This window comes from Nipponia nippon, unplaced genomic scaffold, assembly GCF_047370975.1.
Source record: "Nipponia nippon isolate SJK-2023a ecotype South Korea unplaced genomic scaffold, ASM4737097v1 scaffold_5, whole genome shotgun sequence".
NCBI lineage: Eukaryota > Metazoa > Chordata > Aves > Pelecaniformes > Threskiornithidae > Nipponia > Nipponia nippon.
Window position 1 is genome coordinate 49,172,131 of NW_028262369.1, and position 22,249 is coordinate 49,194,379.

The following is a 22,249-nucleotide window of genomic DNA, read 5'->3' on the forward strand; positions in this document are numbered from 1 at the left end:
GGTCAGTGACTGAAAGCTCAAACTGGCCTCAAAGGCAGCCGGGGTGGTTGGGGGCTGGTTTGCGGGGCGGGGGGGCACACATCAAAATTGTGTTCTTCAGATGCACCAAATGCTCAAGTATTTGCTTTTAATTAAGTTTCTGCGGAAATATTATCCTTATTCTGCTCAGTGCAAGAAACATCCAAAAGCTTGGTATATTCACACTGCTGACTGCAGGAAATTAATCTGATTTTTCTAGTGGCTCTGTTGGAGAATTTAAGATTAATCCTTTCAGCAGCATTTCCTTAAAAACAGAATAGGCCAGTGAATGATTTCCCTTCCAAGAGGAAGCAGCAGACAGCCTCAAAACAGGGAGACATCAGCATAACTCAATTACCGTTGAAGCCATCTCTTTTAGAGCACGTTTGTAGTTCAAACCACTGTCTGCCTTCCCGCAGCTCCCCTACCTCCATCCTCCTTTCCCTGAGCGTTTGCTGTAGCTGTGCGCCTATGGTTCCTGTAAAAAACGCCATTTACCAGTGGCATCGCCTAGTCGGAGGTTACTTCTGCGCATCGCTCCAGTTGTGGACTACAGCACCTTTATTTACTCCATACTGCTGCAGTTTTACTAGAACCCCCCAAAAACGAACCAGCTCCAGCTCCTCTGGTGCCCGCAAACCACCGCTGACCGCAGGCAGGTCTGCCTGCTCCGGCCCACCACGGGGCTGGCAGCAACACCCCTGACCAGAGGCAGGTCTGCTCTGCAGAGACCCCCCGACACCCGCGGCTGGCTTTCCTTCCTTCGCATCCCTTGGAGGTGCAACGGCAGCCAGCCCCCTCTCCCAAGGCCGGAATTCCTCCTCAGAGACCAAAGACGAGGTGGTTTCTGGTGTGTTACGAACCCAGAGTTCCCTCTGGTGGCCAGCGGACAGCACCAGCCCCGCACTGATCCTGCCTCTTCATAACCCCGCGGGGCAGGGAGCCCAGGGCCGCAGGGACGCCCTCGCCCCTGCAACCGAAGGACCGCTGGGATGCTCGACCCTTCCTTCCTTCTGCCCCGCGCTTACGGGCACGAGTCAGCAACTGCGCGACTTGAACGCGTGGTAGCGCGCGTGCGTTGCTTGCAGAGAGCGGGGAAGGGAGCGGCGCAGGAGCAGCGCCGGGAGGAAGCCTCCCCTCTCCTCGGGACAGCTCACCCCAAGGCTCCCCCCCGCAGGGAAACCGCTTGCTTGGAACAGCCCCGTGCTGCAAGGGCGCCCGCGCAGGCGGCGCCTGTTGTCACCCACCAGCTAAAATGCGAGTAAGCGGCTGTGTTCATCCAGGTCTCCTCTGACGAGCGGCTCTTCTCGAGGGAAGAAAACGCGAGCCTCCGCTGCAGCTCACCAACGCGCCGGAGATGCAACGTCCTGCGAACGCAACCGGCAGGCTCCTTCCAGAGCGAGATGGAAGCCACGTCCCGCGAGACCTTCGCTGGAGAACGAGATCAAAGGTGCCGGGGGAAACAGGAGTGAGCTGTCTCAAACCGTTTTTCTTGAGAAGTCTGGTTGTAACACACACACTCTTCGCTTGGCACACGATGTTCAGGTGCTCTCCTCGCATCCTGCAGCGCTCTGCTAATCATGAGATTACCCGGATACTTTATTTAGAGAATACTTTATTAGTTTCTGTAATCAAACCCATGTAAATAAGACCGTACATATTTAATACAGTGCGTTACCCCTGTACAAATGGAAAAAAAATTAAGTTTAACATTTCTAGACCAATATGGCTGTTAATTTCTGTACAATGCCAACTCACACTACAAGTGGGATACTTTTTTCCAAAGTTGACATCACAGCTAAAGTTTCCAAAAATTCAAATTATATATATATTTATATAAAAAGATAACCAATAGCGATTCACTAGGCATCAATAGCAGCAACAGCCTTTCCAGCTTCTGCAGTCATTTGAACAAAATTATACACATTAGACTTTCAACTCACTCTTCCTTCCAAAAAAATGTAAAAAAAAAAAAAAAAAAATCCCAGAAAAAACCAGCAAATTCTGCTACTGATGTGGTACCTGGTGCTTTTTATTAGCTTTTTCAATCATTGTCTGGAAAAAAACCTCTAGAATAACATTATTAAAAACAGCTCCAGTATAGCACAGTCACTACTACATATCATAAGCAGGTACAGGATATCTTACATTCACAGAAGTATCATACAGTACTGTCCTACAGCTATAATACTAGAGGATACAATTAAAAAGGCATTTATTTGACTTGATTCTACTTTCCAGCACACTGTGGGCAAGGAGGTGGTGCGACGCAGCTCTGATATAAAGAATGCACCTTTTAGATAAAACTTTCTTTAATCCGATAAGGTTTCTTTTATTCTCGTGGCACAGTTCTAAGTGCTCGTTGCTGTATACAGACATAAGCTGGAAACCGTTTAAAGATCACTCGCATCATATAAAGATAGCCGGACAGAGGCGAACAGAACAAATTTGACTATTGATGCAATGAACCTTTCGACTCCAGAGGTGAGCGACTGAGGGGGGAGTGGCTGGAGAGAACACAGGTGGCCGAGTAGCATTTTCATATGGTGATCTAAACACAGTATGCTGTCATCCGAGAAGCAGCAGCCAGCAAAGCACTGCCTTCAGAGGGAAATTCAACATCGTCAGCGTTACTCTTTGTTACGTTAGGTTAGATGTCACGCGGCAAAGGCGATTTTTTGCCAGCTACATGAATCCCTCTGTTTATTACAAGATAGAAGCTTCTTAAGTCACTAAAAACTTAACACACATCACTTGGCCCAGCACCATCTTCAGATCTGCATGTTCTCATACGCATGGGTTTACAAAAAGATAAACAGCAGCTGAAGATCAGAGCCTGAAGAAAATAAGAGTATTCATCTTGTCAGCTAGGAACATGCCTTCCCGACCACCTTCTTCCCCGCCACTGCTATTTCTCAATTTTTGTCGCTTTGGGAAGCATACAGGTGTGTAAGCCACAACACGCGCACACGTGTAGAACGTGCACACACCGAAAGCAGCCTTCATGCTGTTAGAGAAGACACAAGCCCAAAGAGCCTAGAAGCTCAGTTGGATACGCAGCAGTTTGCATCCATAACTGCTGATAGCTTCTATGTCCCTTTACGCTGTTCAGAGCCCTGCAGGGAGAGAAGACTGTCGTCTTGTCCTGTGGGCTACAAATTCATGCTGCTGTCATCTCACCCGCCCTCCCCTCTTCCCCCACCTCCATGGAAACGCGGCCTCTAAGATTTTGTTTCTTCGGTTTTGATTGCCTGAGGTTTGATTGGTCCAGTTCTAACAGGTTTTGTTGCCGCAGCAGGCGCAGGGGTAGGCTTCTCCTCGGTTTTGTCCTGGCAGACTCCCGAAGAGTCAGCAATTGCCTCGGCGGGTTTGCTCCCGTTCTCATCCACTTTCTGCGCTTTGCCTCCAATGGGTTTGCTCTGCTGCTGCTGCTCAGAAAAGAACCTCTGGGTGGACTGAAGTACCTCTGCTCTCTGCTTTGCCTTAAGAAAGGGAGAAAATATGTTTACTGAAGAGAGGGCATAGGAATAAAAGTGACTTCACAAAATTCCTAAATGAAAGAGGAAGGACTGACCGCAGCGGACAGACTTTCCTAGGAAGGCAGCGTGCATTCAATTGCTTCCCAGATGCCACCACATCTGGGTGCTTGGCTTCTCAGCAGTAGCTTAACGTCACGCGTAGGCTTCCCTTGCTCTTCCTAATCCTCACCCCGGACAAGAGGATGAAGGACAGCAGTTTGAAGCATTATCTAACATCTTTTTATGCCACTATTATTGCAGAGCTTAAGTAGTATAAACACTGCCTACAGTGGGCTCGAACCGAAGCTTCACACCTCAGTAAAAGTCAGACATGACCAGAAGGCGCGCGTGCCTGCACGCTGCCCGCGCCCTGACACCACCCCAGCTACGCAGGCACTGCCGGTACCGAGGGCCGTACCAGCTGTCATTTCTCCTGCTGCATGGTCCGGACTTCTTGAGCGCAGGGGCTGTGTGACAGCAGCAGAATGCAGTCTGAGCACCCGCATTTTTCCCCCCCTTGTTCTGGACACAGACTTCAGAGGGGATGCAAGTGAACCTGGTTCAAGGCTGCATTATTTGTAAGCTGAAGCCGTACCTGCTTCCCACTCAAAGCGGGCGCTCAGTCCAGGAAGCGCAAACTACTGCCTGGCTTCCTTCAGACCCCTCCTCCGAACCCTACCGGTAACCTTGACTTGCACTTGTGAAATTCAGCCTTTGTGACTCCATGTTTCAGTTACGGTTTTACACTGGACCTTTCATTTGTCAGTGAAGCACTGTGTGGACCGGATGCTTCAGACCAAGTGCTTGGCTTTCCTGCCCAGACTCCGGCAAAGCAGGAGTTGCATTAAGAGTTCAATCTTCTGGAAGCTGCGCGATTAAGCCCAATGCAGTCAAACGCTTTTTTTTAATATTAAGAAGGCGCATCTTAATACAAGGAACTCCAACTACCATAGAGACACTAAGCCTCCACGTACCTCTCCAAGTATTTTATGCTTTTCTACAGAAAACGGGGCCGGGGGGACATGACAACAGAGGGGACAAACCAGCAAAAGCCTGGAACAAGAGGTCTTGGCTTTAATACTGTGTAGTTGCTCCAAGTAACTCAGTCAGCAACAGAATAGAAAACAAACCTGTGCACTCTGATGTGCAGGACTGCAGCAACAATCTGATTTTACTGGAGCCAGATGGACACCTGAAATCTTTTGCACAGATTTCAGCCATCCCCCGAGATTAAGGCTAGAAGGCTGGATGACTTCACCACAATTAACCAAGCGCGACAGAATAACTCACATTCTTCTGAACAGCATTTGCAGGGAGATTCGGAAAACCAGGACTGCGTATTAGTATTTGCTATGACTGGCTAGATTCAATTCATAATAAACACTAAAGACAACATACTAAGCATCACCTGGTAAGTCTACACCTAGCATAAACTCGCAGTAGAAAACTAAATGGACCAAATAACTAGAATTTAAGGGATGGGATAATCAATTCTCCTACAACAAGACATAACGGGGAAAACCACATCCTTTTGTTTTTACACCTCAATGCATGGGTTGCAGCGAATGACAGTAGATGAAGGAGCTCTTTAGTACCATCTATTCATACAAGCAACTTATTCCACAGAAAACAGGCTAAGTGTACCACAGTGTCCCTACACAGATGTCCCATATTGCAGTCTGCCTTGGTAAGGAGAGTTTGCCTCAACCTGAAGGGTCCCAAAGTGCTTTACCAAGTTAGAGGACTCATCACCTGCTACGGAAATGCAGCCACCTCTTCTGTGGAGCGTACCGTGGAACTGCATTCTACCAAAGGGAATTAACCACAGGCATTTCAAACCACCAGGAAATGAATCTCCAGAGTCACCAAGGAGCGAGGCTGGTTGGAACAGGAGGGTTCATGCTGCTGCTCAGAGCTGGGGAGGCAGATGTGAAATGATAGCTGACAGCCAGGTTCGTAGGCTTCATCACTCATTCAAAAAATCCAGGCTCTTGAAACCCAGTTGTCAGATTGCCTTTGACAGCAGTGGCAGCTTCACAACTGCTGACCGGAAGACCACTTGAGAAAGGAACCTCCCTACAAATTTTTCAGTTTGAAGTTCTTATTAAATAAAACAGGTCTGTGTTCAGCTGTTGAAGGCCTGGCTACCGGCTTTGGGTCCAGAGGCATTTAAATTAAGACATGATTTGCAGACACATTCCTGCCCTACAAGCTGTCAAGACTGAACTGGTGTTAACAGCGCTGCTGTTCAAATACTAACCTTCACGTCTCGTTCAGCCTTCATCGCAGCCTGGGCCTGATTGCCTCTGGCTCCAGATACTGATCCACAAAGACCTCTGGCCACACGTGGTAAATGAGGGTGGCTCATAAGGCCTGTGGTCATCTGAGACGGCATCTGACTATGCAGTACTATTGGCAGCCCCTGAACAGGCGCTGGGAAGGTGTTAGTATATGGGGCTCTTACCAATGGAGGGAGCAGGTTAGGCTGAGAGAGGATCTAAGTGGGGGAAAAACAACAAAAAGACATTTCGCAATTAGAAAATGGCCAACTAGACTGCACGTTGGCATTAAAGATAATGGGGGAAGTTAAAGGTAAAGGGGAAAAAGTTGCTGCTCTGCTGTCAAACTCATGTCAAGAAAATAGGATTTTAATGTTAAGAAGGCCACGCTTGAACTCCAGAAAAAACCAGCCCTCTAGTGCTGCTGTGCCTGAAAGTAGTACCAACAACTTAAACTCAGCATGTAACAAGGGAGAAGACCCACGTGAGGCAGTGGAGGAGTCACTAGTGAAAGGCAGGTAGTTTCTGGAAAGGCTAGGTAGTTTCTGCTAGTGGCAATCCAAAAATCAAATCTCAAGTCCTGCAGTCGAACACTCCAAATGCTAAAAGACAGACAGAAATATCCTGCATTTTTACAGACACTACATTTCCCTAGCAGCCTGGCTACAGTCGCCTGTAAGAGGGATGCACCACCCTTGTAAGCTGTGCTCCCTGGAATGCCAGAAGCAAATCAAACCCTTTGCCATCGGCCCTGCTTTGTATGGCCTGTATGACTTCCAGAGATCCCTTCCAACCTGAACTGCTCCATCACTACTCCAGAGCTGCATCTCAGACAAACAACTGCAAATCTGCTTTGTCTTTAAACATTTAAAATATGCACTGGGACCCTTCTGAGACACAAAGCTTCTCCCCTTCCCCAACCAAATGATTTGTTTTTGCAGGATGAGCTGCATGGGGAAGCCAGCAAAACAACTGTCTGTTCTACATCATTCACAACTTGTATTAAACTCCTCAGTGCGCACAGAACTCTCAAAATTAAACACATCACAAAATCTGCACTACTAGTTAGCAAGATCAGAGAGGGGTTCTTTTTTGGCTTTGATCTTGAAATCAGTTTTCTCATGCCATTTCATTTTACAGATTCCATTTTGTATCTCCCCTGAGGAAACAGCCGACTTAGAGTCACCAGGTCACACAGAGAAACAGATTTGTTTGTAGGAAGCCACCAGTCACCTACCTGTGGTGCAAATTGCGCAGGAAATGGCTGTGTCATTCTCACAGCGGCAGCTGCTGACTGAAACTGCTTCTGGTAGACAATGCTGTTCATTTTATTGGACTGATTGTTAGGACTTGTAGAACTGGCCCTAAAGAAAAAAACCCACCAGTTAGAATCACACTGTTCTCATTCAGGGGATGTTTCTGCCTTTAGTTACAACTTAACTAGAAATTCAGCACTGGAGGGGGAAAAAAAATAATCTCTTAGAGAAGCCGGTATCAGATATTCTTCTGTATCTAGCATTAGTTTCAAATGCAAACAAACTCAGAACTTAAGAATACAAAGAGAAACGATAATTAGAAATATTTAGGATACAGAAACATTCCAGGGTAAAGTCTGTATGACAGAGACCTTTCCCGAAAGTATTCGTAACACAAATACTGATGTTAAAAGTGTATTCCCCTTCCCATCCCTGCTATCTTATGTTCAGTCCTACCCCTTTACGCTGTTTGCCCTATCGTGTCAAGTTCAGAGCTTGTCACAACAGGCACTAAGCATGCACAGCAAAAGCTGCCACGTGCAGCTGCTTCCACTCTGACCTGTTGTCAAATGTTTCAAAGCGCACTCAAACAGATCTCAAGAATTCACAGAAAGGCTCTCTCCCTGTTTTATTTGGCTAAGAACATGACCCTCCATTAAAACTTTTAAGAGGTGTTGAACCACCATGAATTAAATGAAGCCTGAAAGATTATCTCGGGGAAGGCCACCAAACAGCCCTCAGAGAAAGCTAAAAGAGTGAACAGCCTCCTTTAGGAAATGGAGCTTGATTTGCCAAGAGTTCTCATGCAGAGCGTGTGGGCGATACACTTAATGTAAAATGAGCAGCGGGGCACCAGTGGCAAGGAAGGCAGCTAAACTCAACACACACCATCATTTTGCAAGCTTAAAGAAGTCTCTGTTTAGTTTTCACTTTGAACTCTTGAGATCTATTATGCTTTTGTCGATCTTCCCAGTACCTCTACACTTAAGAGCAAAAGCTTATGATAAGCCCTGCTTTGGTTGCTAGGAGAAGAGACATCTTGTGTAGAATCTTTAAGATATATACCATTCAGTCAATTGTCCTAAATGTTGACTAGCTTGCAAATTCAAGTTTCTTCTTCCTCATCCCTTCACTTTTTTCTGGGGTGAAGTATTGGAGGCACGACTTCAGCATTAAGTTCAAACTCTCATTTCTACCTCACTAAAAAAGCCTGAACACTGTCAGTCTGCTACAGTGAAAGCCACCAAATATAGTTACTATGCATGGAAGCGCAGCTTTCAAGAACAAAACTATCGTGTAGCAAAGTTCCATTTTCAAGTTCTTTCAGCCCACTAACAACTTCACCCACAAGCAGCCCAACAGGTTTACCATGAAGAGCATCTCCATATGAGCAAGATTCTGTTAATTCTGTCAATTAACCAAGCAAACCTGCAAACAGCTTACTAATTTCACTTGTGAGAAGCTTACATATCTTGCAATGATTCTCAGTTCTCTAACACAATTGTTGCCACAACTGAGGTGTAAGCCTTTAAGAGTTTTTACTTTGAGCACCGCAATTAAGATAAGCTGTCTTAGAGTTTTATCTCAAAGTACATCTTCCCTGCCACTTCTGTGCTTTCCTGGTACAATCCCAGGTCATTTTACATGGCTTGTTCAGTTTCGTTTAATCAAAAAAAAAATTTTTAATGTCTTATTTCAGAGCTATGTACATCTGGCCAACTGTAGCAGATCCGATGACTTACTGGAATGCTGGTTTTAAACTAAGATTAAGCACTGTATTTTGTATTAGTAGCCCCTCACCTCATACCTTTCAGAACTGTCTGCTCATGCATGACTAGGTACATTTTCTAGCTCTGATTTCAAGGAATTTTGAGCTTGAGAGAGATTTACCGGAAGGGACTGGAGGTTGGAGTAGTACTTCTACCAGTAACTGGTGGTGTTCCAGGTTTAACATCAATGCCACCTCCAAAGGCCTTCAGGTCTATTTCCGATATCTGAAAAACACAGCAATTGACATGTTAATTCTAATTCAAAGAAAAATTACATTTACTAAGTAACTGTTAGCTTACCTCACATTTTTCTCAGTGAAAATAGGTCCCTTAAGTGAAGGTGAAAGCCAGATTGCAAAATGGCTTATAATTAGGACAACCCCAGCACCACAAGCACCTCTGTGTACAATTTTCCTGCACTATTTGGCACTTCCAGCAATGGTACTGGCTTTCTAACTTGATCTTCCTGCATAATGAAAGGAGATTTGGGACTCATTTCACATATCTGGCCCTTAAAAAAATGCTTCAGGGTTGAAATTTCCTTCCCCATCTCAGATACCACATGAAAACATTTAGATATAATCCTGAAAAATGCTGAAGTGAAGAAGGCCATAAAATAATCCCATTCTATAAAAAAAAAAACCAAACAAGAAAAGCACAGCAAAAATGGAGCTGTCATTCACGCAAAAAATCTCCAGACTCTAATTGGAGCAATGAATCTTGCATGATGTTTTGCAGATACACTCGCCAGAATAAATTAGTCTCTGGAACAGTATCTTTGCACACATGGCAACAATAAATCAGTTGAAAGTGAGTGGCTGCTTTAAGTTGATTTTCTTTAGCAGGAACAGGATGGAACCCTTAACACAGGACAGGAAAGTCACCTAGGCCACCATCCCACTGCAGTTCTTTCTCATTTCTTGCTGAAATGAGTGATCATTTTCCAATAACAACTGTAGCAAGAAACACGTTGCTGCTTGAAAGACTGGCTCACAAAAATTGTAAAGGTGAAAAGGTTTGGCCAGATTCTATGAAGCTAGAAAACTGCATCGTTCAAAAATCACCATATACTCTGGTGGGTGACAGGATGAAAACTTCATCTAGGTGATCTGGAATTCTGGTTGCTAATTCCAAGACATGGAATTAATGCTTGAGAGAGATTTTTCTTATCACAGCTGTAAACCATTGGGACAACAGGGTCATTTTATACTCAAAAACACCCTAAAATCTAGGCCACAAGCTGAAAGGATTTCAGGTGCAGCTCTCCAGAGCTAGATTACTCCCTGCACTGGGGAAAGACCTTGCTGTGTCTGACAGAAAAAACTTAGCTGTGTTCATGTCCAGTGTTATCACCCACTGCTCACCTGAAAGTATGCTGCAACTGCGTTGTGCTGCACACTATCCGAAAATCCCAGGTGCCTGTAAATCTGTGATTCCATCTAAGACAAGAGACCTTGTGATTGGAAGCCTGCTCCATACATCCCCTCATTAGCAATTACCACAGCAGCTCCAGATAAAGGAGAGGAGAGAATTCCCTCCTAGGTATTCAAGTTTCTTTCACTATTTCAGTGTTACCTCCTTACGGGAGCTGTCACTCAAGGAGAGTTTTCTTCAGCTGCAAGACTAGCCTTTTATTTATTTACACACATCAAAGGTCCTTCCTTGCATACAATGCTACATTCTCAGTATGCACCTTGTTGTGCTATTCAGAAAAGCAGACTCCCAGCAACATTAGTAGAGTTTAATTCTGGTTTAAGGCCACAGCTGACAGAGTCTGATACAAAGTCCATTGAAGCCTCTAAAACTCCAGTTTGTTGCACTGGAAAGACTTGATCCCATACAACTTGCTCCAGTATGGCACCGGAAACAAAGCGACAAACACATGCACGACCAGAATCAGAAACCAGCCCTGACAGCGCAACGTTGTTTGCCTGCTGCTCTAACAACGGCTCTGTACTATTTTCTACATGGCTTCTACATGAAATAGCCTACTAGTCCACAAAGTCATTATCAAACTACAGTGCAAATGGACTAATATCAAGATAGCTACAAAAACTCAGCTAAACCTTTACAAAATGCACAGACTCAGTCACTAAGGAACTAACCTTGACTGGCTGTTCTATCTTCCCCTCCCTACCTTTTAAAGTCAAGGCAGATTTTTAGATGCAAGAGTCAACATGGGTTGCTGTGCTAGCTCTATAAAACAGCATACAGCTGTGCTTTGTATTGATTTTTGTACTGTAGATCTACCAATATTGTTACCTTTCCGGTTGCAGCAATCATGCTGTGTTGAGTTCCTGCTGGGATTAATCCTCTGAAAGGCTGGGTTACTTGTGCAGGTCTGCTTAGATTTTGAGCCTGTGCTTGCGGTGGCGTGTGCTGTAGTGGTGGTTGTAAAGACTGGGGTAGGGCAATCAGTGGCTGTGCTGTGGATCCAAAGTTGGGCAAAGAAATTTGTGATCCTGGCAAAGGTACCGTCACCTGGAAAAAAAAGTACAAAATCACCAGTAACATATACACAAGGGCCATTATTTAACTTTCTTTACTAGCTCTACGATTTCAGCTATATTCAAGCTAAATGGCTTAAGGAGTTCATACATTTACCCAGAGAGCTGCAAGCAAATAAGTGAATTTATTGTTTAGCCTGTCTTTATAATCAGTTCTAATGGCATTTGGGTCTTTGCTTTTCAGATACAAAGCTGCATGCAGGCTCCTAACTCCAACATCATTCAACGTGATTTCATTGTATGAAGAAGTAAATTTAATTTAACTCAGAAAATAAAAGTAGAATGAAATAGCCAGTTGGGTGGATAGGGTTATTTACTTCAAATAATTTTGTCATCATAAGGACGTTGTTTGGGATGAAAACTAGATTTTACTTTCCAGGAGTCTCAAGAGCCAGCGGTCCAAGCTAAAAAAACCCCAACAAACCAAAACCCAAAAAACCAACAAACCGCAGCCTGTGCCTTGCTTGCATTAACAGGGAGTGCTGTGGGCTGAAAACGCCACAGAATGGTAGTGATAAACATGAAAATACCACAGCAGTGACCTGACTGGCACGAGTTACTGCATTTCCTAGTCTTACTATCAATCCACAACCTGCAACGTTATATTCTGAGTGCAACTAGAACAATATGATATGATATTCTCCAGATGTGAAAGACTTACTAAGGTTCTGCTCTGAAGGATAACAGATTAAAAGCACAGAGACAGCCAAGATTGAACACATTAAAAGCACTAACCCTTCTAAAAGGTCCTTAAAACTTTATGCTAGATTTCCAACATGAGATCCAATTTAAGACTCTTCTACATTTCTGCCTTGGCAGCTTTTCTTGCATATGAAGTAGGCTATTATAATAAACTGGTCCATCATAAGCTTTTTTTTTTTTTTTAAAAGCCACTTAAAAAAAAAATTGAACCAGAAGATGAAAACCACTAGACAGCATCCTGTAAATATGACAGAATGCTTGCACATGGCAAATTAACAGTTATTTCACAAAAGAATTCAAAAAACTTAAAATCACTGCAGTTATTTTACAAACCTCCTGATGTAGGTTACTGACTTGGCTGTCCTGTTTGCCTGCATGATCATCCATCTGCTGACTTCTCAGTTGTTTTCTACATATTTTGGTATCGTTGACGTACGTAGCAGCTCAGAGGTTTCATCTCAGTGAGATTTGGTGTTAACAGTTAGGCTGCACTAAGCACCTGGAGTTTCTCTCTCTCTCTCTCTCCCCACCATCACTAACTGACACCTGCCCCCATAAAGGCAGCATATGCCTCAATCAATTAGCAACATCACTGTACCAATTAAATCTTTGCCTGTCACTGGAAAATGAACTATTTGAGAAGGAAGCCAGAGACAAATGATCAACATGAACCTGTAGACCATCCAACTTCTCAGCAACTCAGTTTTTCAGTGCTGCTGCAGTAGCTCTCTCTTGCTATCAGTTTTTAAATTCTTGCATTTTGGAAGAATTAAAGATTGTCTCAGCCCCCACCCCACAAAAACCATCAACAACAATAACATGCTTTTAAGAAGAATACAATTTAAGAAATTTACCATGCCATAGTTTACCTGCTGGAGAGCACTGGGAGACTGTGCAGTGTTGTAGAAATTGCTCTGGCCAGGCTGTTGAACTTGCCCAGAGTACAGATTTGAAGCCTGAGTGAGTGTAGCTCTGGCCTAGGAAGAGTGAGAGACACCATTACATTAAGAATACTTAGGAGAGCAGTTCTGAGACAGCACGGCACATCATTCTGTATTTCAGCCAGTAAAGTAGAAACCACAGCATAGGAAGCTGACAACCTGAAGGTTTCAGCTTGTGATAAAGCTCTCATTTGCAAGTGGTAGAACAGCCCCTTATCGCCTACCATAACAGAAATTAAACCTGAAGCTCCAATTAGTGACAGAAGTGCAAGGAGCCCTGTAGTTTGGGGAACAATCCTCAATTCAGAGATTACGCTAATGTACCTTTATGAAATTAAAAGAACATTCTCTTCCAAGTGTCTTAAGTTTTTTGCCACCTTGACTATTGTGAAATTATCACAGAGGTGGGCTTGTCCCAAGCTGAGCAATACTTGATTTATTATTGCATTATCTGTATCAAACCATTGCAGAAGTTTTGCATTTTGGAACATTTCCTACCTGGAGAATGTGTGTATCAATAAGCTGAGAGCCTCCCAGTCCTGAAGCTTGACTAAGTTGATGTTCGTATAAGATAGGAATAGGTTGTGTATTAGAAGTCTGTTGAAATGCCAGGCTTGACTGTGCCTTAGCAAGCTCTTGGTGTTGTACTGCTGGGAAATTGTGTAAGGCTGTACCAGACAGAACTACCGGTGATGGCTGAGACAAACCACTTTGCATAAAAGCTTGCTGGGATCTGCAAGAGATTGGAGCATTAGACATAAAAATGCAGACAGAGCTCAACAATGAGCCACCAAAAGTCAAGAACACAGGTTATATTCTTTAAACACAATTAGAATGCTTAGCTCTATTGAACAGATTTTCACCTGAGAAAGGCAGATTTTTCTATTTACTCCGCACACAACAAAATAATAGATGCTACTAAATGCCACAGGAAAAAACGACTAGGCTTTTTATTTAAATCTTGAAGTACACTTAGCTATATTTAGATGTGCACGCTAAAACAGTTTTTCCATAACTTAACTGTAACATACAGAAGCTACCAGTTCTTAGCTCCTGTGCTATAAGGTAGTATGGTGGAGAAGCACCACATGTGAGTAGTTCCACTTAGTCATAAACTGCTTTGTTCTCTTGACTTCACAGATCTCCATAGTCCAACTTTTAATACTTACAGGTTACATCACTGGATGCTGACAATTTTCGCTTCCAAATGAATGTTTTGGCTTCAAAACAGTAACACAGACAGACACCACAGCCTTTAGTTTTAACTAGATATTCAATTCCCTTGTCATCCGTACAGGGAAGGTGCAGGTTGTTTAAAAAACAAAGAACAAAAACCGTACAGCAAAGCATGACAGACAGGTTTTTAGTCCATCAGAAATATTTATCCAAACATTTCCATTAAGAGCCTGCTGAATAGCCACCTTCAGACTGAAGAATCAGTGTTTTTACATAAATGCCCCTCTCAAAGCTCTTCAGCTCAGGGGAGCATGTTTTTGATGTAAAAACACTTTTCACTTTATCACTTGGTTGATATGTACCAGGATAGCATTGGTCCTGTTAATCTGTTAGCGTAGTGGCCATGTGCTTGCCTGACAGAACACTTGGGTTAGCTTTGTTCTGTACCTTTCCTTAATTGCAAAACATTATCTTAAGAGTTGCACTCTAAGCACTGGAGAAACTTTTCCAGAATGTATCCAGACAACAGTCTTCAATGTAGCGAAAAACATTTTCACAAGCTTTTTTTTTTGTTGTTTTTTTAAACCAGTAACCTGTACATCTCTGCACCTTTGAAGATGTGGGAAAAGTATTCCTACTCTTACAAACAGCACAACCGAAAACTCCATTAATACTGGGTTTGTGCATGACCAGATCAGCCAGAAGCATTTATTTAATCTGTACCGCATGCCAGACTGATTGTGTTTCTGCAACTAGCTAACTTTGCAATGACTTTTGTCAGCTGTGGCACGACAAGCAGTATTTGGTCCAACGAAGCCAGCCAAGCACAAAGTCAGGATACACATGTAGTCAATTAAACCTTCTGTGGCTTCAGCCTTCTACATTGTAACAAGTCGTTTTTTCTACAGCACAGGCAAAACTCTAATTAAATTTCCAAATAGACTTCCTCAATGGGAAACTAACAAAATTTGTCAGAATTATACCACTGTGAATCAGTTGTTACAGGAACTGTAAGGAAGCTGTGGAAAGGCTTACAGTGGAAATTTGTCTGGCTATCAATGCCATTTGAGAGATACTGGTCTTCCTATTATCTTTGGTAGCAAACAGAAAACATTTATTCCAAAACATACCCTGCTATCCCCTACACATCTGAAATTCAGTTTCTACCACCTATGGGGTTCAAACTAGGATTTAAAAGTGTTTCAAGACTCCAATGTTGGTACGATTAGAAAATAACAAACACATTGCTGAATTAAAGGGACAGACTCCTCTTTTTCTGTTCTCTTAGTATGAAAGACTGATGTTTCCAGCTTTTTAGCCTGGTTTCCTAAAGATACAAATATCACGCATAATTTTTGAACCCACAATTTCACAACTACATCTGCACATGCAGACTAGCCAGCGAATCTGCATACAGAGTTCTCAACCAGACAGATGACAAAAGAGATTTTGAGGAAGACAGGAAGATGAGGCAGCTGTTGAGCACAGAACACAAGTCTACAGGCAAGCAAGTGCTATAAATTCTGCCACTCAAAAAACAAAGGAATTTGCATATGCTACCTACCTATAAGGTTGTAAGGAGGAGTTGAACAACTCTTGGGCTTGTGAAACAGCTGGTGCTGCTCCTAAACTCAGCTGAGCTTGATGCTGTCCTTGCAGAGGTGCATAGATGGGGATGGGGATCTGCTGAACTGAAGCAGGCTGCATAAAAAAAGAAATCATTAAATATCCAAGGACAAAAGTCATGTAGAAAAGCTACAGTTAAATGTGTGCCAGGATTCGTGTAACATTTAGTAAACAAGTAAACAAATCCCAAGGCTGCATGCAGAGCTGGTATTGCCACCATTCAGAAAATTACTTTCTAGTTGAATTTTACTCTTTTCCTTGCAAATAACCAGCAGAAATTGGATGAATCATTTATATTTGCATACAAAGCAACTGCACAAGACTACATACAATTTTGTACTACAAAAGTTGAATAAGCTTGCACTAACACGGCCACATAAACACCTCCCGTGAATATGTACTTTTATATAAAGTATATTTGTGAATGAAAGCTTATACTCTCAACTTTCATGACTAATGCTTTCATTCTCAGGAACAGTAGCGATCAAGCACCGCCTGCATGCACCAGGATGAAACAGCAAGGGCAGGCATGACCTCATTTTTGCAGAGTTTTTAGTCCCACTCTCCCCTGCCCCCATTAGCTCATTAATAGAGCTTTAAAAAGGCAATATAGACAGGGAGCGGGGAAAAAAACAAAACAAAACACAACAGCAAAAAAGAAATCCCCAAATACCTGAGAAAGCCCTGGCTGAAAGCCTTGCTGTTGGGCCAGAGAAGGTGGTGCCAAACGCGCATGTTGGGTATTGAACAGATGACTTGTATCCATATAAAATGCTGGGATTTGAGCTGCAGTACATCAGGAAGAGCAATACAATTAGTACCCGATTCCAAACATCTCCCTGCTAGAAAGGTTTTCATCAAGAGTTAGAGGTGCAGCCACTGTCAGTACTTCCCATTGTGACAGCTACCAGACAGACCAGGAGAAGAAACAGAACTGAAGAGCTGGGTGCCTAACCAGCTTTGGTATCTTTTCCAGTTCACCCCCAGAATCTCTCAGTCTTGCATATGCATCTTCAGTCCCATGCAATTCTTGGGGGACAAGCAACAGGTTCTGGCCAAAGCAGGTGTTTGGGCGAAGGAAGGGGAAGACCATGCTATACCATCATGTAATTTAGGTTAACTATATGTAGGGCTTTCTTTAAAGAAATATGCTATGATTCTAAACTGTCGTAGCACTTCAAGAAAGAAGTCAAGACTAAGTCATTCTTGGTCTTAAATAATAATTTACAATTCTGCAACAGAAAAATGGTACATCAAGAAATTCAGACTTACTTCCCTCAACAAACTAACACCACAGCATTATCTTTATACTTACTGATAGAAACTTGCATGTTTAGAATAAGACAATTAGTGAATATTTGCTTACAGAATGCTCTCCATCATTCTGTCTTTACCGCAGATAAAACCAGAACTGAATTCAACTCTCCAGCTTCAGAACTCCACAAAAGCAGACACGTTGCTTCTCAGCCACAAACACTATTACCTGCTGCAGACTGAGACACATAGACCTGGGGACTTTGCTGCTGCTGGGCAATGAGGGATGGCATGCAGCTCAGCTGGGAAAAGTGACTGGCAGAAGCTAGGCTGCTTGTCTGCAACTGCTGTGGTTTCACTTTACATATATTAGGAGGGTCTGAGGTGCTTGCAGTCTTCGTACTCAGTGAAGAGGTTGTGTATGTTCCAGCTCCTAGAAGGAGAGAAGCAAGTCATACATCATAAAACAGCTAAAGATATTTCAAAGCCGCATCTTTCAGTGGTCGAAAGTTTTGGGACAGCTATACGAGCACAGCCACAACTGCTTAAGAACGCTGAAACCTAATACAGCTGTTTCCATCAACGTAAGATGGACAGGGAGGACAATACTGTCTATAAAAAATACTATGTATAAAAAAATAAATAAAATCTATATATAAAAATACTGAAGTAGACATCTTGGTCAGTTACGCAACAAAATATTGCAATGTACAGTGGTCGTTCCTCTCATGGTTGAGAGCCGGGCTCCAAAGAAAGGTCGTCTTCACGCACTTCAGCTGAGATTTGGGCATACATTCTAATATTCCAAGGTGTGAAGATTTAATCAGATATAGCATCTTTTGTTTACTGCAAAGAACCAAGGTGAAAACCAGCACCATTTCTGAAGAGCAGCTGGACATTTGCTCTGCCTAGTGTAAGGGGGTCTTGCTATGAACTGTCAAAGCTTTGACTCCAAAAGCAAGTAGCACAAATGAAAGTAAGACTGCAGCTAGCTGGATATCAGAACTACCATCTGCTCCAAAATCTACTTGCTTGCTTTCATTCAGCTGAACAAAATGAAACCAATAAGGCAGCCAACAGGAGGAATTTACCTCCTCTTTCAAGTCCATATAAGTAGCATAGGCAGAGATGTCTTTTTCATATTCTTTTCAGTTGACTGAAGTGAAACAGGTGAATTATCTCCTTGCTAATTAAAAGGTATTTGGGAAGCTGCTGTTCAGATCTGACATTTCATACGAGCATAAAAATTCCATTAGCTTTGCATTAAACATAAGTCCAAAGGGAATATAATCTCTTGAAAAACATAACCAAGGAACAATACAACAGGCTACTACAATCTTGACATCCGGTACCTGATAGCGAAGTTGTCGGTGTAACCGAGGCCACAGGAATAGGAGGCATTGATGCACTAGAGAAAGAGCTGTAAGTACCACCGCTTGGCCCAGTGTTGCTGCTGCTACTGCTACTGCCACTGCCACCAGCAATGGGAGATGCTGCTGAGGTCACTGGCGAATTCTTCTCCCCCATGTTTGGGGAATTCTCCCACGCTTTGCGTGCAGACTCCATCTATTTAAAAGAAAACAAAATTTCCTCATCCATTAGGAAGTTCTAACTAGTCAAACAGTCTTCCTCTTTTAACAGTTCTTTTTAGTTCAAAAGGCAATTCAGGCTTCATGCGAGCCTCTTTTTTAAAAGTCACCATAATCGTGCAACTCTGTTCATGCAAAAAGCATACAGCCTTAAGTTGGAGCTTCTTATCTGTTCCAACTGCACACGTGCACAGTTCATCATCTTAACATTCAATGCTCAAAAGAGAATTCACTCACACTAATTTGGCCTGGTTTTGTTTGACATGAAGAGCAAAAGACATGGTGAGCAAAAGAAAGGTAAAAAACCCTCTAACTATTTCCATGAAGTCCTTTATTTACAAGTTATTTAGACCATTTAAATGAAACAGCCCCTTGCTTTCTTGGTAAATCATCCACGCTGGGTGACCACTAAAAACATCTAGTGCACCCTTCAGTAAACATGAGAGTAGTCAAGTTTAGACTTCCAAAGCAAGTGCTGTTCAAGAAGCAATCACGAGCTGACACAGCTTGTGCACACTGCTTTACATTAATGCTAAAAATGCTTCATGCTCCTCTATTTCTATAATAATTATAAGTTTAAGTCTTGCACAGCAAGGAAGATGAAACTTTAAATACTGTATACACGATTCTCTTCCACCAGAAGTGGAAAGAACTATTGTTTTACCGCACCCAATAACAATCTAATTATTGCTACATTAGACACGCAATGCCAGGTCTTTGAACTGAGACACTTTTGAGGGACCACTGAAAAGGAAATATTAATGCTCAGACCACACCCACTAATTTAAAGGCTCAAACACAGTCCATGGACTTCTCTACAGCCTTCAGCTGTCCTCAGTTGAAACAAAGATTTTACTAGCAGAGCTGGATGCCCTAGGCTGAAATTGCTCACCTGGCAGACTGCAAGCTTCTGAAGGCCACGTGCTGTCTTTAATGATATATGTAAAGGGGAAAATACATATTCACCAGCAAATCTGACCTCACTGCCTGGATCAATAGAGCCCCCTAACTGGGACTTGAAGTCTTTGAAAGTTGGACTTTCAACCTACCCTGTTTTGCATGAGTTAGGCACAGTCTGGACAGACCAAACATGACTTGTTATTTGTCTAGATGCTTCAGAAGTGATAAAAAAAGCAGAGCAATATCCAAATAAGTAGATAACAGGTGATCAATACACACCCACATGGAAAGCAGAGCTCTGTATTCCTCAAGAGAGTAAAGGGGGAGGAGGGATTACACGTTAAATTGTTTGGAGGTAAGTCACCTATTTTCCTTTTTGAGACCATCTTCCCCAGCAATCATTCTCAGTTTCCCCTCCACAACATTTTCCTCCAAATTGGTTCTGATTCTTACAGACAGGGTAAAATTCAAAATTTATTATTCATCTGCTGGAAAGGATTTTGCTTAAGGTGGAGTACAGGTAAGACTAGAGGCTCCTTTCTGAACACCGCAGGCTCTGGTAAGACAAGGTAACGGTCTTGTACCGCAGTGGTATTAAGAGAAAGTGAAGAAGTACCTGTGAATGTCTGAATAGAGAAGGTGTAGAAGCTTCATTCAGTGAGTTTCATGATGTCCTGTAGAAACTATTGATAGCAAAAGCTAGACTCTACACACTGCATTTTGTCTTCCAAACCTAACCACTGCCAAGATGCCAGATCATCCCACACCCCTACCAGTTTGCAATAAAGGGCATATAATGGAGTCCTGAGTGTTCTAACAGCTTTGCTTTTGGAGAGCTCCTTAACGATCTCCAACTTCTTAAGCCAGAAAAAATATGCAAACCAGATTGGTGCTCTAGGAGTGCCTATGCAGCACCATCTACAGACCAGATATAAAGGAGTGAGAGGCTCTAAATTAACTAAGGCTGGGGAAAGTGGTGTAATTTCACTGCTCACTCAGTTATAGGAAAAGGAGAGTACAGGTTGGAGACCATGGTTGCTTGAGGCTTCTCTTCACTGTTGACCCACTGGGGCCTTCACATTGCAATAATGGTCCAGTACGTACTACCCAAAAACTTGACTGGAGACCAACACCAATGTGCATATCCTTAAGTACGCCAAAGTTTAAGTGATCAGAAAAAGGAAGTTGAAAGGTGTCAAGATTCTGGACCAGATGCCTACACAGGAGTTTTAGACGGAACCTCGGAACATGGAAGAGCGCCAGGCAGCTCAGTTTAAGATTGCTTTGGACTTTCTTTTGCTCAGCTTCCTTACCTACCAATAGCCCTATCAGCTAAGGACAGCTAAGTCCTTAAGAAGATGTCTGCCTTAGTAAAGGCATCTTTAGCAAAGTTACTCCAAGGAAATACGAGATCTCAACAAGCCTTCCCATATGAGCACCTTATACCTACACTCTGGCAGAATGATGCCAAGCAGTGGGAGCAATTCTGGCTGAGTTCCCCTGCCGAGTTTCCTCACAGACAACTTTCTCTGATAGGGGATGAACGAGAGAAGAGAGGTAAGGGTTATTCCTTTGTGGAGACAGAGCCTGGAGATTTTGTTCTTTTAAGGGAAGGAAGGAAATACTTTCCTCTCTGCTGCTCCAAAAGTACCTTTTCAAAGAAGCAAGGATTATATTTAAGAGGATGACAAAGAGCAGCTCTGCTCTGTCTGGACCAGAAGGCTTGTTGTGAAAGTGACAGTCTCAGTGCATTCTTCAAAACAAGCTTGTTGCCCTCAGCGTTTGCAAAAAGGAGGTAGAGCTCCAGTGGCTGGAACAGAGAAATTAGAGACAAAGCCGCTTCCAAATGCCTTTCCATTCAGCTTTTGGTCAGTGTTCTTCAAGGTAGCCTCAAAATGTGGATCTTCAACATATTTTGTTAGCATACATCCAAGATCTATCATCCACTGAGAAAGCAATCAAATCACTGACACCAGAGCAGCAGAAAAAGAAACTGCAGGATGAATGGCACAAACACCGCAGTTTGCTCTATAACTGAGCAGTGTCACAATCTTTGCAGCATCATGCTACATTCCTATCTGTATTACATGTGAATCAGATATCCATCTGCTCAACAGTTAGAGACTGCTGTTTTAGAAAAACGCTTTCAGGCGCCAGAAAGTCAGATTATAGTAACTTATTACACAAGAATGCAATAGAAACACAGATTTTTGTTGAATTACTTGTCCCTCTCCAGCCCTCTCCCCATTTTTGCTGGTCTATTGTTTTAAAGTGATGTTACATTTTTTTCAGGAAATAAAGTGTTAACAAAAGAAAAGCAAAGATTCAACAAAAGATCATTAATAACTATCATCTGTAGAGAACACGAGCAAGCAGCTGTCAAACCACGCCAGCGAGACGCAAGTCTCACTGGGATTGACAAGCAAGTTTCTCCAAAGTGTTAGTTCTGCATCCAATCCCTAGTTTCATTTCTTCTTTTAAAATTTAGAGAAACTAAGTTCAAACATCACTCTTCCTTAATACCAGAAGCAACAACAATATTTCTACTGGTTCAGTCACCTGCAGTCACAATCACAAAGCCAATCTAGGACACCAAAAAAAAAAAAAAGACCAAAAACTTCTAAAGATACAGTAGCAAAGCTAGAGCCCAACTCTATGTTAGTGAGTTATACAATGCACACAGTCCAAAATCCAACAAAATGGGAAGACACCAT

General features: G+C 42.9%; 1 protein-coding gene across 3 annotated transcripts in view; it reads right to left on the bottom strand.

The window, feature by feature from the left end:
* Nucleotides 1-2,032: 2,032 nt before the first annotated feature.
* The window catches only part of PRRC2C (proline rich coiled-coil 2C), a 77,332-nt gene continuing 57,115 nt past the window's right edge, over nucleotides 2,033-22,249 (bottom strand). The window contains exons 26-37 of one of the 3 annotated variants that reach the window (XM_087734483.1): nucleotides 18,399-18,612; nucleotides 17,276-17,479; nucleotides 16,466-16,578; nucleotides 15,731-15,867; nucleotides 13,489-13,723; nucleotides 12,904-13,026; nucleotides 11,103-11,321; nucleotides 10,205-10,279; nucleotides 8,962-9,065; nucleotides 7,053-7,179; nucleotides 5,797-6,033; nucleotides 2,033-3,500 (exon numbers count right to left, since the gene is read on the bottom strand). In XM_087734483.1, coding sequence (XP_087590609.1) covers nucleotides 3,240-3,500; nucleotides 5,797-6,033; nucleotides 7,053-7,179; nucleotides 8,962-9,065; nucleotides 10,205-10,279; nucleotides 11,103-11,321; nucleotides 12,904-13,026; nucleotides 13,489-13,723; nucleotides 15,731-15,867; nucleotides 16,466-16,578; nucleotides 17,276-17,479; nucleotides 18,399-18,612 — 2,049 coding nt within the window. In that variant the 3' untranslated portion in view covers nucleotides 2,033-3,239. The remainder of the gene's footprint in view (nucleotides 3,501-5,796; nucleotides 6,034-7,052; nucleotides 7,180-8,961; nucleotides 9,066-10,204; nucleotides 10,280-11,102; nucleotides 11,322-12,903; nucleotides 13,027-13,488; nucleotides 13,724-15,730; nucleotides 15,868-16,465; nucleotides 16,579-17,275; nucleotides 17,480-18,398; nucleotides 18,613-22,249) is intronic. The other 2 variants (XM_087734482.1, XM_087734484.1) reach the window with 2 other exon arrangements.